Raw genomic sequence first — 17,182 nt, 5'->3', positions numbered from 1 at the left:
TAGTCCACACTAAGTTAAATCCAATTCACTACAAGTCATGACATCACCCTGATATCATAGTCCAAGTACAAAGGACAAAGAACAATATGGAAATATGTTTTGTGGAATTGAACATACATAACCTATATGAAATTGCTTACCATCTTAGGGAGAGGGGAGGGAGAAAATTTGGAACTCAAAAAAAATTTTTTAATGGATGCTAAAAATTGTCTTTACATGTAATTGGGGAAAAAACATATATATATATACACATATATACATACATATATATATACATACACATACACACACACACACGTATGTGTGTGTGTGAAATTTGAAGTATAGATGGCGCAGCCAAGATGGCAGAGTCACAGGAAGAAGTACAGCAAGTCCTCTGCCACTCCCCACCCCCCTCAAAAAAAGATTTCTCTAAACAGGTCTAGAAAATGTACCACACCAAATCATCATCAGGAAAGCCAAGGACAAAAATGAAAGCCAGTCATTTGCTCAGCCTGGGTCAGCGTAGAGAACCATTAGATATATGGACACAATCTGGCCTGGAGTATTCCACTGCCCGGATACTGTTCCCAAGAGACAGAGAAGGTCTCAGAACCAGACCAGGGCACAATCTTGTTCAGGGTGCAAATGGCAGCTTTAACACCATGCGCCTAGGACTAGGGCACAGATCCAGGTTGAATTGAAGAAGGGACGGGTACCCAGAAGTTAGTAGTGGTCATAGGCTTAGGAGGAGGGAGTTCAGAAACAAGTTTTAGAAGTGAGCCTCTGACCCTCAGAGCAGAGCAGGGTCTACATTTCCGCTTCAGTCCCAATCTGAAGCCTGCAAAGGAATAATAAGGGCAGGAATCCCAAAGGGACACCTGCAGTTCTATCACTGAACTGTAGGGCTCTCTAGCTGGCTGTAAAGTTCAGCAGCTGTGTACTATTACTGGATCAGACCTGGATCAGAAATGGGCAAAGCTTAGAGACAAGAGGGGCCAACTCAGTCTTTGTTCTTGACTGGACCACTGGATCCAATGAAACTTTCAGCCTGTCCATAAGATCTGGAAATAACAACACTCAATAGCCCAAGAAACTGGCAACAGGACCAATGTATGCTTTCCCTCCAAAAGTAGTACATGGAGTCTATCCCTAACATAAAGTTAGAAGTCAGAAACAAAGAGGTAAGAATGAGAAAATTAAAGAGTCCCACTATAAAAACATATTGTGATGACAAGGATGCTTAAGACACAAACCCAGAAAGAGAGAATGACTCCAAAACATTTATAGTAAAGCATCAAAACAAAACAAAACCAAAACAAACAAACAAACAAATCCCCACCATATCTTGAGACACAGTTCAAGAAGAATTTATGGAAGAGATGATTTTTTAATCAATGAAATGTGAGTGCTGGAAGAAAATGTTTGTTTTTTTTTTTAAATGAAAACTATGGAAGAAGAGGAACAGCAACTGACACTTAAACTTAGCTCTCTTATGAACTGGTCAAAGGAGGGAAAAATAGTTGGTTATAGAATTTTATTTCAATCAACAGGAAAATAGGAAGGAAAATGAGAAAGGGAAATTAGAAAGGCAGTAGATTAAGGAAGGGATTAATCCTAAGCAAAATAAATTCTAAGGTTATACAAAAATATTAATAGCCCATTTGAGGTGGCAAAGAATGGAAATCAGAGAGGTTGCCAATCAAGGAGAGAATGAATAAGGACATATACATGTACACATACTATTGTGCCATAAAAAATGATGAAGGGGGTTGGCTTCAGAGAAACCTATAGAAGACTTACATGAACTGATACAAAGTGAAGTAAACAGAACCAGGAAAACAATTTACACAATGACAACAATACTGTAAAGACAACTTTGAAATACTTAGTAACTCTAAGGAACATAAGGACAAATTATGACTCCAGAGCACTATTGATAAAACAGGTTATCCAAGAGGTAATTTCAAGAGGTCTTGAGAAAGGTGAGGAGTTCTAAAAGCAAAATGAGATATTTGTATGGATATATATATGTATGCATGCATGTGCATATATATGTATATTATATATATATATAAATATATATATAAATATAAATTTTATACATGGCCAATCAACGTTGGCATTTGTTTTGTTTGACTATACATATTTGTAGCAAGGGTTTACGTTTTTCATTTTTGAAGGAGAAAGAGAGGGCATATTTTTGCTTACTGAAAAGAATAAAATTTAAATTAATTAAAAAATTAAAAACACTGAAATTTCTCTAGAACCATTTCTAAGCAGTGATAATTTAGGTTTATCGTGTATTTTTTTGGTTGGGCAATGAGGGTTAAGTGACTTGTCCAGGGTCACACAGCTAGTAAGTGTCAAGTATCTGAGGTCGGATTTGAACTCAGGTCCTCCTGACTCCAGGGCCAGTGCTCTATCCACTGCACCACCTAGCTGCCCCCTTATCGTGTACTTATTAATCCACATGAGACAATGAGTCAAAGACCCAAGGTTTCTCCAACCTAGGATCTTCCGACACCTCATCTATAACCTTTAGCCCTAGAGAGTCAGAGAAGGTAAAAGGTATCTAGTAAAGGTCAGAGGCTGGGTTTAAACCCTTCTTGATTCTAAGTTCAGCAACCTATACTAACACTTGCTGTCTCCTAATATTTGTGTGAAGAAAAATTAACCAGCTGTAACTCAAACAGCATAAAAGTACTTTTATTTTAATACCACCACCAAACATTAAATAATTTTTATTCTACAAAAAAGAAAAGTAAAGGGAATCAAAGAATGAACTTGCAAATGATGTTGGACTATGAACCTCAAATGATTTTTGACAATTAAATTACATATTAGAAAATTAGAAGTAAACACTAAGAAATTGTCATATTTTGAGGCTTGTTCACCTTGATACACTTCAGATAAATGGCTAAGTGATTTCCATTTCAGGTCATTCAGCTTTCCCGTACCAAAAATCACTTTAATTTCCCGTCTCAAAAAACACTTTAATTTTCAAGAATTTGAGCACTTACTGGCAATTTTTGAACAAAAGGACGAACAGTAAAAATTTTAAATTTAGTTTTTAAATGATTTGGATTTAAGGTGGGGAAACAATTGGTGAATTGTTGACATTGTTCCAAAATTACCTCTATTTCTTCGTCTTTGGATGGATCCTTTTTAAAATCTCAGACACAATCCTAGGATATCAGTTAAATAAATGAGACCAAGTCTAAGTCAGAAGACACTCCTGCTTTGTTTTCCAATATTGCTTTGGATGCTTTTTTAATTAAAAATTACCCTTTCGGTATAACAAGTAGGCCAGCAAAATCTTTTTAGGTGTCAAACATCAAACTAAGAGCTAATGTCCATTTTGAAGTATGAAGTCATTCATATGTTCAATGGCACATAAGCTTTATGTACTGGAGTTCTTTAGGGAAACAAGACCAAATTCCCCATTGTTATTATGAAAAAAGGACATATTTTCTATATTCTGAGACTCATTACACGTAACACATAAGACATTTATTAAGCACTAATTATATGGCAAGTACTGCTATCTCCAAGCTCAGAGACCGTGAATTACAAATAAACAATGGTGACCACCTAAATGCAGTAAGTATTCATAATGTTCTCCAAACCGAATAATAAACGTCTCCAGCTAACTTTTGTCTCCAAGGCTTCCTAGAACTCAGTTGCCCAACGTATACATTACGCAAACATAGACGTGGCCTGCTAAATACACACTAAAACAGGGATTTTTGACCAAAAGTCCATAAACTTGGTTTTTTAAATATTTTGCTAACCACTCCAGTACAATTGGTTTCCCTTGTATCTCATGTATTTTATTTTACACATAGAAAAACGTGATTCTGAGAAGGAGCCTGCAGATTTCACCAGATAACCGAGATGATGAAGGCTTGCTCTCAACCACAGATGAGAAAACTTGGGCTCTGTCTCATTTCTGCCACGGGTTCTCCAGAAGACCGCGGTTAGACAAGTCAGGAAACTTCCTGTGACTCAGCTTCTCCCTTTGTTGAATCAAGTTAATGGACTTGTCCAGAGTCACACAACTTGTAAATGTCATGAGGTGCCTTGGAACCCTTTGCTGCCTCCAAGGCCAGCAATCTCTCTCCACTATCTTTGCTGTCAGCCTTCCTTTCTAACTTTCAATCTCTCTCAGAGTCCTATTTTAACCTTCATTAAAAGAAGTAAAGAAAAACCAGTGGGAGACAGCAAAGGGCATATCATTCCATCGTCTGCAAGACTATGCGTTACTAATTTTCCCAGGTTGTAACAAACCAAATTCCAGTAAATCCCAACACACAACTGAGAACATGGGATGTCCAAATGCTATGGATGAGAGCCTTCCCCTTCTTTAGCCCCAAGCTGTCTTATTTGCAAAGCAGGAACGCCACTTATCATAAAAGTCATTCTGAGGAAAATATTTTGTACTTAATCTGCTTGAGAAACCTGAGCTATTATTATAAATCTCTCTCTATCTAGAGACAGATGTCAGTGAAGGGGAACCTCATCTGCCCTCTGATTCACTAATGGGTTGCCATGTGTTATGAGGCCTATTGAAATGAGAAAAACTCTGCCATAAGCCACTTCACTCCCCTCCTTAATGTTAGTGCCTTCTCTGAGAGGATCTCCAAACCCTTGTATGCCTCTTATTTGTACATAGTTGTCTGCCTGTTCTTTCTCCCTTTAGACTGTGAGTTCCTTGTGGGCAGCGACTCTGTGTTTGATTTTCTCTATATCCTCAGCACTTAGCACAGGGCCTGGCACACAGCAGGCACTTACTAAATGCTTACTGACTGCACAGGTAACGATTTTCTCATGTACTAGCAAGGACCCATTTCCTGGCCACCAAACCAGATACGAGGCACTCTTCGTCTTGCCTCCTAATTTCTATTTTCAGTGTGTCATCAATTAATCCCTATCTGGTGACATCCTCCATTTTGTCCACTTATCTGGAGAATTATCTGTTTATCACAATATTCCATTCAAAGATTTAAAGCAAGCTAATCCACTCAGGTTTTCTGATGTATTTTTCTAAGCTATAATTTATTTAACCTTTATACTTTAGGATGTTGCTTTGATCTGGGGAGGAGGTGGGGAGGCGGCTTATGAATTGGGTTATGTGAATCAGATATTAATGTACTGGCCTATATTGTGCCTCAAGTGTTTATCATTTTCTTATTTTGGATCCTTTAAACCCAAATGACAGAAGGAATATATTTACAACACATGAAAATCTTAGCCCTTAATCATGTTTCTGGTAGGGGATTTTCTTAAGCCTACTTTGCTGCTACTATTAGAAGAAAATTTCTTTTCAATGAGCAAATGTAATCTAAGAGAATTTTGTGTTTTCACCTATTCTATTATCAATAGGAACTCAATTTTGTGGGCAGACAGTAAAAGCAGGTCAGGTAAAATGATATCATCGACTTCATTCCTGAGGGTGAAAGCATGATGAAAAATATTTGAGGGAAGATCAAAGGAGTCAGAAACAGAAGCAACATCTGAAAAACAAAGAACTTATTAATTCATTGTCTGGCCTTAATTTCACTTTTGTCCTTCAAAAGACAGAAGAACCAAGAAAAAGAAACTCTATTCTGGATTTGATTTTCATTAATCAGGAAGATGCTGGGGTGAAAATGATGGGAACCTTGGAATTTGGCTACAGGAAAGACATGGATATTTTGACATATACCCAGATTTAAGGAGCACAGATTTCAAAGGATTCAGGGAAAGTATAGGTAAACACCGCAAATCTAAATTCTGCAGGGAAAGTCAGCCCAGAAGCAATGGGAAACTCTTAAGAATGAAATTTAATTAAACTTTTACTAAATCCCTACTATACACAAAAAAGGGCAGGGAGGTAACAGTGTTGTCAGGATTAGAGCCAAGAAATCTCACCTTCCTGAGTTCAAATTGGGCTCAGACAGTAGATGTGAGACCCTGGGCAAGTCATTTAACCCTGTTTGCCTCAGTTTCCTCATCTGTAAAATGAGCTAGAGAAGAAAAGGCAAGTCACTCTAGTATCTCTGCCAAGAAAACCCCAAATGGGGCAGCTAGGTGGCGCAGTGGATAAAGCACCAGACCTGGATTCAGGAGGACCTGAGTTCAAAACTGGCCTCAGACACTTAACACTTACTAGCTGTGTGACCCTGGGCAAGTCACTTAACCCCCATTGCCCTGCAAAAAAAAAAGAAAAAGAAAAAAAAAAGAAAGAAAGAAAACCCCAAATGGGGTCACAAAGAGACAGACATGACTGAAATGAATGAACAACAACATATAAGAAAGGCACTGTGCTAGGTGTTCAGGAAACAATGACAAAAACAGAACACTCTGTATCCTCTAAGAACTTACATTTTCCCGTGAGCTACATGTATGCAGATAAGTAAAGACAAAGCATATAGGAAATAATAAGGAGAGAGCATTAAAAACTAGGGGAGTCAGAAAAGTCTTTGCACAGGACATCTTGCTTCAGCTACATCTTAAGAGATGTTGGGGATTCTGAGAGGCAGAGATAAGGAAGGAGTACATTCAATTCAATAAACTTTATTAAGTGACTTCAATATGCCAGGCACTGTGCTGAGCCTGGGGATAATAAAAAGAAAAACAGGGGCAGCTAGATGGTGCAGTGGATAAAGCACCGGCCCTGGATTCAGGAGTACCTGAGTTCAAATCCGGCCTCAGACACTTGACACTTACTAGCTGTGTGACCCTGGGCAAGTCACTTAACCTTCATTGCCCCACCAAAAAACAAAAACAAAAACAAAAACAACAACAAAAAAAAACAGTCCCTGCCCTCAAGGAGCTTACAATCTAAAGGGGGAGACAAGATGCAAAAAGAGGCTGGAAAGCAGGGGATGGAGTGAGGGGGTCCCAGGGCACCTTGTTCCATGGAGCTGAAACCCAGTAGGGCAGCAAAAGCCAAGGGAAGCGAGTGATAACATATGTGGTCTATGTAAAGACCAAGAGACTGAAGATGGAATGAATGCAGTTACTCATCTTGGATTGTTAAAATTGTTCACTCCCTTTAAGACTCAGCTAAAGTGCCGCCTCCTACAGGAAGCCTTCCCTAGTTGTTAGTGCTCTCCCCCTCTTCAAATGATTCTGTATATACTTATCTGTTTAATCCCTCCAGTAGACTGTAAGCTCTATAAGAAATGGCCCAACCATTCTAGAAACTATTCTGGGATGAGGAACAAAAAGTCAGTGAGCTGACAATAAATCAGCTCAGAAAAAACCCTATGAGACAAATAACCCAAGCTGTTCAAAGATAGAGGGAAAAGGACCCATCATTACAAAAAGATTTCTAGCAGTTCTTTCTGTTGTAGCAAAAAAGTGAAAACAAAGTGGCTATGACAGAAAAAACTGGTAAATTAATACAACAGGTTATTATGGTAATGTAAGAATTCAGAGAAACTTAGGAAAATTTGTATGAATCAATGGGGAATGAAATGAGCAGAAGCAGGAAACAATCTATAATTTGATGACCACAATAATGTATAGGGAAGGAACTTTGAAAGCTTTCAGAACTCTGATCAACAAAGTGAATAAAATATCAGAAAACTTAGGATCAATCAAGCCACCTGCCTCTTGATATAGAGATGAAAGGCTAGAGATATAAAATTAGTTTTCTATGACTATACCTATTTGCTATAAGGGAGGGTTTCTATTTGCCTGATTAGTGGGGAGGGAGATAAAGAGCGAAGAAGGAGAGGAAAAGGGACAGAGAAAGGAAAGGAGAAGAGAAGGGGGAAAGGAAGGAAAGGGAAAGGGGAAGAAGAAGAGAACATGAGGGAGTAGAGGGGGTAGAGGGAGGAAGGGGAGAGAGAGAGGGAGAGAGGGAGAGAGGGAGAGAGAGAGAGAGAGAGAGAACTATAAAAGTTCATGGTTTCACATAAAATACATTTTGTTGTCTTTACACATTGGAATATTTTGTTTATTGGTTAAATTCAAAGTAAAAAAGAAATTTTTTTTTAGAAATGTATACTCCTTAATGAAAGTTACAGATCTCTGTCTTGTTTTGTGACCCTAGTGCCAAGCACAGTAGTACCTTGTAAACAGTGAGCACTTCATAAGTACTCACTGAACTGAATCTGATGCTAATATATGGCATTTATTTATGTCAGAAAACTTGAGGGCAGAAGATGTTTTCACAACTGTTTTCCTCTCCCCAGCACATACCATTGTGTCTGGCATGGAAAAGGGCTTTATAACTGCTTACTGAAATTAAGCTAAATTGAATTGACCACAGAGATAATTAATACTTATTTGGTTTCTTGTCTATGACAAAGAGAATGATCTTTTTGATGATAAGGGCAGGAAAAAGATGGCTAATAGGGAGTAAGTGACCCAGAGTTGATAACAAGAAACAGCCAATAGTGTTTACTGGATCTTAATCACTGTCTGAGATGAAGGGACCCTGAAAGAATTGGCAGAAAGGGCAGCAGAGCCATGGTCAGAGAGATATAGGATCACAGAGAATAGGAGATGAGGAAGAGGATGGGAAAAGGGCACACGTCCTGATTTTTACCCCCTGGCAACATGTTAAAATTTAAGACTCAAAAGCTGATGAGTGGGGGCAGCTAGGTGGCACAGTGGATAAAGCACTGGCCTTGGATTCAGGAGGACCTGAGTTCAAATCCGGCCTCAGACACTTAACACTTACTAGCTGTGTGACCCTGGGCAAGTCACTTAACCCTCATTGCCCCGCCCACCCCCACCCCCCCTAAAAAAAAAGCTGATGAGTGACCATCTAGAAAAGGAAGGCAGACCAGAAGGAGTCACCAAGCAGAACAGGTCACACAAGAAAAGTCCATCTCCTTTTTGGGTAGGTTACTAAGATGATAAATAAGGAGAGTGTTATATACATGGTTAAACATAGCATCTCATGGAAAAGATGGCACAATATGGACTCAGTGATAGTATAATTAAGCAGATCTGCAACTGGTTGAAGGGTCAGGCACATAAATTAAGTGGTCATTAATTATCTGCAGATGACACCAAAACTAACTGAATGACAGTCAGAATTCCAAGAGCCCTTGACAAGTGAGAACACTGGGCTAAATCAAGAAGAGGAAATTGAAACAGGATCACAATGTCAAGTACTACCCCTGGGTTCCAAGGTTCAACCTCACACACAGTAGGCAAAGTGTGATTAGACAACAATTTATTTGAAAAGCTATCAAAGTTGTAGTGAATACATACCTGAGAGTGTCATATAGCAGCCAAGAGACCTACAGTCACCTTGGGCTGTACCAGCAGCGGAAATGTCCAGAAATAAGGGTGGCAGTCCTGCTATACTCTGCCCCTGTCAGACCCCATCTGGTAAACTGTGTTCAGCTCTGGGCATGATGCTTTAGGAAAGACATCAACAAGCTGTGGAGCATCCAGACAAAGGCAACCAAGATGGTGAGAAACCTTGTAGCGACACCATATAAAGATCGGTTGGAGGAACCAAGGACATTGAGCCTGGAGAAGAGCTTTAGGTGGACATGAGAGCCGGCTTCAAGTATCTGAAGGGCTGGCTGTGCTTGGCTCCATGGGACAGAACCAGGAACACTGGGCGAACGTGGCAGAGGTAGACTAAGGCTTGAGGTGAGCAAAGACTTCATGACGAGAGCAGCTATCTCACAGTGGAAGGCAGTGGGCCCTGCTCTCTGGGGGTTCAGAGGTACAGGCTCTACTCGGGTCAGCTAGCCATGGGATTATTGTTCCTGTCTGGGTCTGGCTAGGTGGCCACTGAGATCCTTCTTGTCCCTAAGGCTGAGATACCAGAACTGATCATTCACATGATTTAACGATCCCTGGAGTGACCAACAACTCCCTGATGCCTCATGCTGGCAGAGACATCCCTTACAAGGGTTAGGCCAGCAGAGCCCAAGTTCCTCCCAAGCTGAAATGGCTTCAAATACAGACCCAGCAACAGATTGTGGGTTCCTTGTTCAAGGAATAACCAAGCTAAGTTAGCCCCCTCACCAAGCAGGCTGAAAGGTAATGACAGTTTCTGCAACTACAACTCTTATGAAAAAATCATCCATGAAGGTGCAAAGGGGTGCAATTTTCCTTGGTGGTGGAAGTCCTAATCACCATCAAATAATAATAATAATCCAGCCTAATTAATCACAATTTGTTGATGCATGATTTCTAACAGCTTTCCTTCAGTAGAGGAGGCTGGCCATGGTTCTTTGTATCCTTTCTTCAGAGATCACTCAGCATCAAAGTTTTTAGGGTAGTTACAACAAAAACCAAGTACGGATCCTCTATGCTCTTGCCCCCTCCCTCCTACCCCCCACCATAGCTGTCCAGAATCTCAGGGTTCCTGTTGTCTTTTCAAACAAAACAAAAACAAAAACAAAAAAACCCAAGTCAAAAACAAAAACTGAACCGCATGTGCCGACAGCATAAAAAGCAGTAACAAAGTATGGCTGCCTGGCCAGTTCTCAGGAGGACACAAGGAATGATGCTCTCTCCTGTGGTTCAAAGAAGGTAAAGGGCTAAAAGACTAATCCACTCCCTACTTCCTGCTTAAAAACACCTGTGTGAGTGTTGTGCAATTTTCATCTTAGAGCCAACAGATTGATACATAAGGAATTCTGTCATATGTTTGCCTACCAACTTCCCTCTGAAACAGATTTAGGCAGTCTTGGATGCCAGATTAAATAAAATCTTCTTTAAAGCCACTTCAGCGGATAAAGTTAGTTTAAGTTTTAAAATCTTGTTCTTAAGTTTTCCGAATGCTGCTGACTGGACTTTTTCTGTTAGATTCAATGTTATTTTATTTCACTGAAGAAATGATTAAGCACATGCTATGTGCAAAACATTGTGCTAAATTCTTTACAAGTAGTATCTCATTTGATCCTCAGAACAACCCTGGGAAAGGGGTACTTACTACTCCCATTTTTATACTTTGAGAGAACTGAAGTGGACAAAGACTATGTGACTTGCCCAAGGTCAAAAAGCTAATAGATTTCTGAAGGAAGGTTGGAACTCAGGTCTTCCTGACTCCAGGCCTAGCAGTCTTTGTACCAGTAGTGCCTCCAGCTGCCTCTGGGAAGTACAGATGGGAAGGACAATACCTATGAAAAGAATTCTAGCCTTTTTTGGGGGGAGGGTTTAAGAAGCACATTGCTCTTTTTTGGCATGCATTGTCCTTAATGTACCTATTGCACTTACAAAAGTATGATGCAACCCTATATACTCTTTGACCTAGTAATACCACTACTATGTCAGTATAGAAAAAGAGATAAAACCAAAAAAGTTAAAGGACATATATATATATATATATATATATATATATATATATATAGTATTTATGGCAGCCCTTTTCTGGTGCAAAGAATTCAAAAGTGAGGAGATGCCCTTCAATTGATGAATGGCTGAACAAACTATAGAATGAGATTATGATGAAACACTATCGTGCTGTAAGAAATGATGAGCAGAATGCTCTCAGAAAAACCTGGAAAGACTTACATGAGTTGATGCAAAGTGAGATGTACTGTATACAAAGTAACAGCAATATTGCAAGATGATTAGCTGTGAATGACTTGGCTATTCTCGGCAATGCAATGATCCAAGACAACTCTGAAGGACTTATGAAAAATGTGATCCATCACCAGAGGAAAGAACTGATGGTGTCTGAATACAGATTAAAGCATATTTTTTTTAAGTTTCTTTTTCTTCAGTTTTTTTTTTTTGGTCTGTTTTCTTTCACAACCTGATTAACGTGGAAATGTTTTGCATGCCTACACATGTATAACTTCTACTGAATTGCTTGTGTTAAAGGTGGGGTGGGCAGGGAGGGAGAAAGAGAATTTGGAACACAGTTTTAAAAATGGATGTTAAAATTGTTATTACATGTAATTGGGGGAAAAATACAATTCAATAAAGGCCTAATAAAAAAGTATGATGCCCTTGGAAAAAGGTCATCACTTCCTGTAGCTGCAGAGCACTGGTCTAGAACCAGAATCATCATAATGCTGAGTGTCCCAAAAGTCTTTCAAAAGCTTCAGGGCCACTATGTATTAGCTCACATTCTGTAGAGCCATGAGAGTCACAAAACATTTTACAGAGAGAGTAGCGTAAGGAGGCTCTGAGAGGTACAGGGCATGCCCATGATAACACACTCATAAGATATTTAAAACAATTCCAAATAGGTCTCACTGGACCCCAACACCAGCATTTTGGGGGAAGAATTTTAGCTACATGAATTACACCTCTCAGCAATTTTCTATTGAGAACAAAACACTACTATGTCCTAGAAAAAAGACAAATTTCCAAGGAGAAACCCTAAAAGGTTGAACCAGCTGACTGACCTACACCTCTCAAAAATATCTCATTTTAAGATACACAGTAGCACAAAAATATCACATACATACATTGGCTCAATGTTTAAATGCCCATCTACCACATGTAGAACTATTGTGGGAAATGAATTCAGAACACTAGAACAGAAAACAGAGGAAACAGGAATAGAATGAAGAAGGAACTTGCAGGTAAAAGAACAGATGATAAGGAAATAGAAGGAAAGCCCCAACACTGTGAAAAGATCTCTCTATACCAAGTCACTTATGGGCATAAACCAGGAGAGGACCTAAAAACAGGACACAAGGACTTCCTGCTCCCAAGGAGGTAAGCTCTGTCAATGCATAACTGACTGGGAAGAGAAGCACGGAATTCTGAAAAGGATGCCCCAACATCTAGGAGGCCCTGGACTATTTGGCAGGGAAAGCAAATGGGGGCTGAGGGAGGGTGGAGAGGGAGGACATGAAGATGTGACTAGGTTGGCAATCAAACCCAAGTGGGGTCAAAACTGAGTGGAGGCCATGAGTGAATGGAGCCAGCCAGCCACTTCCTCTAGAAGAGAGTACACAGTACTTTTTTGTAAGAAAGACTGAAATAGGGACTTGTCATTTCCGAAATTGCCCCATCATGTAACAAACATGAAGAAAGCACATCTGCTGAAGGTATTTCATGATAAAATCGATGACTCTGAGTTCCCAAATGAAATACTAAGAGGCCCTCAAGAGCTCAAGGGAATGATTTGCAAACTCAGAAGCCACATATGACTGGTCTAAGCAAGAGGTTAAAATGGTGCGGCTTCAATGAGGAAGGCCCAATTGCTACACCCTCTGGGAGAAGAAGCCACTTGTCGGGACCACCCAGAGAGGCCCATTCTTGTATTCTATCCAGGACGTCTGCCTCAGGCCTGAATCTGGGCAGGTGAATTTCTCTTTTCCGTTTTCTAAGAGAAAAAAAGTGAGCCTTTCATCTTTTGCTGCAGCTGTTATACCATTCTTATTAGCTACACTGCAAAAAAAGATGATTCGATTTTGAGCCTGACAAAATATCCTCCTCCAAAAACATGAAGAATGGATAGTAATTTTTTAAAAATTGATAAAATCTCAAAAACTAAACTTTATATAAGGCTTAAAAATTCAAATCCATTTAATTTAAATTGCACTGACTCCTTTAGGCCAAACACCCATGTGAGAAATGAAAAGCAGAAAGGAGTGGGTTCATCATTTACTTTTTCATTCTTAATTTTGAATTATTTTAATGATCTTTATTTAATACTCACTGTGCAGCTATTACGAAGGGCTTCAAATTTACGCTGGATTTCATCTCTATGTGCCTAAAAGGTAAGAAGTTAATCATCAATTTTTCATACATTAGAATAGGATCTAATAGTTACTGGTCAAACACACTGAAGAGCAATTCCCCTAGTACCTGGTATGTAAGCAAGTTGGGAAAGCGGATGGACATCTTCAATGGCAAAGACTCAACCAGCACAAGTCAAATTAACTTTAAAAAATCAAATCACTGGTAAACATTTTGCTGCATTAGAGATATGATATAATTTAGAGTATATAATCCATACGAAGTATTTAATTTTTATAGGCTGCCCAAAAGTTTATCAATAGAAAACCCCCAAAGTTTGCTTCGTATTTTACTAGACATGTTATTTTAAAAATAGAAATTCCTCTTCTCTGCCTGGGTCCCTCCACTTGACCACCTGCTACCTCCCAAACACAGGTCTGACGCTACGCCAGCCTGTCCAAAGCTCTGCTGTACCGCCTTCCCCCTTGTGCTGCTCTCACTCATGAGGAGAGGACACTGGTCAGGAATCCTTTTGTGGACCTAGGCTTGTTCTTTTCTAGTCCTATAACTCAAATCTGTTACCAGTGGGGAAAACATTACATTAGGAAAGCAGGGACCCTGCATCATGACACGTGTACGTTTATGAAGAATCTACAGAGTCAAAAACAAAGTAGTCCTTGGCATGAGAGAGATTATATCCTCCTAAAAGGGCTACAACGTTACACAAACCAGGACAATGAAAGGCAAATGGAGGGGGCAGAGAAGACACTAACAGCTGGAGGCCCCAGGGAGGGCTGGCTGGAGTAGATAGCACCTGAGCTGAATTGGAATCCTTTCACCTTATTCACCTTAATTCATGGGCTTCTGTTTCCTGTTTCCTCATTTGTAAAATGAAGAGTTGGACCAGATGATAACCTATGACTCTTTTCTGATCTCACACTGTACAATCCTATACCTGCTTATTTATACTAAGCTTCAAGTGTGCACCATACAAAGATTGCCTGATTTATCAGTCAGCTGCTAACACCTAGTTTATTTTAACTGTCAGATGTCTAATAACATCAATCTATTTCTATTGACACTAATTACAAGACTGTCTAATCACTTCTGATTAACCAATACTAATTCTAATTGCATATGTAATGATAGAATTGATATTTCATCACCGCCATCAGAGCAATATAATCTCTGACTGACAATTCCTTGACTATGAAGTTCTAAAACAAGAATATATCACTGATCCTGTGGCTAACCCTGGGAATGCTATCACCACCAAGCATCCCTCATTAAGAGAACACTACCTGAAGTGTATGCTGATCTTTGCTGAAGCTTATACCCTAAAAAAGAAGATAGAGACTGAGAAATACAAGGAAAGTCATTCACTCAGTCGATAATATGTGTTGAGCATCTATTCCATGCAAGGTCCTGTATAAGCAGCTCTGACCATCTGGTAGTTTAGGAGAAACTGAACTAACACATAACGGCAACACAAAAGCTGAATACATGTCATCAGGGAGGCAGCTGGTAGCTCACAGAATATGGCACTGGTCCAGGAGTCAAGAAGACCTGAGTTCAGATTCAGCCTTAGGACCTTGGCCAAGTAACTTTACCTTTGTCTGCCTCAGTTTCCTCATCTGCAAAATGTGGAGAATAGTAACACCTGCCTCCCTAGATGATTGTGAGGATCAAATGATATAGCCCTGATAAATGCTAGCTATTATTATTACTACTACTACTACTACTACTACCACTACCCAGGCTATAGGATTTCAAAAGAAGAAAGTACAGGGATGCTTGGGTGTTTTTTGGTTTGTTTTTTGTTTGTTTGTTTTTTGCGGGGCAATGGGGGTTAAGTGACTTGCCCAGGGTTACACAGCTAGTAAGTGTCAAGTGTCTGAGGCCGGATTTGAACTCAGGTCCTCCTGAATCCAGGGCCGGTGCTTTATCCACTGTGCCACCTAGCCGCCCCCTAAGGATGCTTGTTTTATTGAGCTTCACAGAGAGTGAATTTTTTACAAATTGAAGATTTGTGGCAACCCTGCATTGAGCAAGTTTACTGGCACAAGTTTTCCAACACCACGTGCTCACATTGTATGTCTGTCACATTTTGGAAATTCTAGCAATAGATCAAACTTTATTATTATATCTGTTATGGTGATATGTCATCAGTGATCTTCGATGTTACTGCTGTAATTGTTTCAGGACACCATGAACCACACCCACATAAGATGGCAAACTTAATCAATAAATGTTATGTGTGTTCTGACAGCTCCACCGATAGACTGTTCTCCCATCTCTCTCCCTCTCCTCAGGCCTCCCTATTCCGAGACACAACAATATTGAAATTTGGTCAATTAATAACCCTACAATGTTCAATCAAAAACTAGAAATGATTAAGCTTAGTGAGGAAGGCATGTCAAAAGCCAGGATAGGCCAAAAGCTAGGCCACCAACCAGATGAGTCAGCAGCCATCAACATCAAGGCAAGACCCTCTACCAGCAAAAAAGATTATGACTTGCTGAAGGCTCAGATGATGGTAAGCATTTTTTAGCAATCAAATATTTTTTAAAATAAGGCATGTAGGGGGCGGCTAGGTGGCGCAGTGGATAGAGCACCGGCCCTGGAGTCAGGAGTACCTGAGTTCAAATCCGGTCTCAGACACTTAACACTTACTAGCTGTGTGACCCTGGGCAAGTCACTTAACCCCAATTGCCTCACTTAAAAATAAAAAAAAAAAAAATAAGGCATGTACATTTCTTAAAGACATAATACTATTGCACTACAGGATAATATAAATATAACTTTTATATGCATTAGGAAACCAAAACCTTCTCATGACTCCCTTTATTGCAATACTTGCTTTATTGTGGCAGTCTGGAAACTGAACTCCCAATATCTCTGAGGTACAACTGCCCTTCCAACCGGAGGGATCAGCAAAGTTTCATGGAGGCATTGGTATACTCATAATAATGATGATGGCAACAACAACAATCGCTGACATCTATACCATGCTTTTAGCAGAGATTTAGTACCGAAAAGATCATCTAATGTAAATCCATTTTACACTTGAGGAAACTGAGGCCCAAAGAGCCTAACTGGTTTGGCCCAGGTGACAGGGTCCAAGATGAGACTGAAGAAGAGTCCTCTGCCAGTCCTCTGAGGTGGGTGTCATGTAGAGTGGACAGGGCAATGGATTTTGATGCAGAGGCCCTGGGTTCAAGTCTCACCTCAGACACTTGAGTTGCATGACCACAGGCAAATCACTTAATCTCTCATAGCCTCAGTTTCCTTATCTGGAAAACAGATCATAATTCCTGTCCTAGATCCCTTGTATAGATGTCTGAGCGAAGTGACTGACAAGTTCTAACGTGCAAGATAAATGTGAGTTGGCATCATCTGAAGCACCAAGTGTTGAGGGGATGTCATGTTCTGTGGTTCCGAGGAGAATGCTGGACTTGGGAGTCCAGAGGCCGCCTCAGATACTGGCTGTGCCTCTGAGACCCTGGGTGAGCCACAACCTCTCTGGCTGGACTAGATGGTCTTTATGTTCCCTTCCAGCTTTCAATCTATGACCCATGACCCATAGCCACATGGT

The 17,182-nt window shown here is 40.0% G+C and overlaps 1 protein-coding gene across 2 annotated transcripts in view; it reads right to left on the bottom strand.

Moving 5' to 3' along the window:
- Positions 1 to 17,182, bottom strand: part of CIT (citron rho-interacting serine/threonine kinase) — a 175,190-nt gene that overhangs the window by 54,003 nt on the left and 104,005 nt on the right. For both annotated transcript variants that reach the window (XM_043962653.1, XM_043962656.1), the window contains exon 24: positions 13,568 to 13,621. In XM_043962653.1, the coding sequence (XP_043818588.1) occupies positions 13,568 to 13,621 (54 nt within the window). The remainder of the gene's footprint in view (positions 1 to 13,567; positions 13,622 to 17,182) is intronic.

The sequence above is a fragment of the Dromiciops gliroides genome, chromosome 1 (assembly GCF_019393635.1).
Source record: "Dromiciops gliroides isolate mDroGli1 chromosome 1, mDroGli1.pri, whole genome shotgun sequence".
NCBI classification, from domain to species: Eukaryota; Metazoa; Chordata; class Mammalia; order Microbiotheria; family Microbiotheriidae; genus Dromiciops; species Dromiciops gliroides.
The sequence above is the reverse complement of the archived record's forward strand: the minus strand, read 5'-3'. Positions and strand labels throughout refer to the sequence as shown.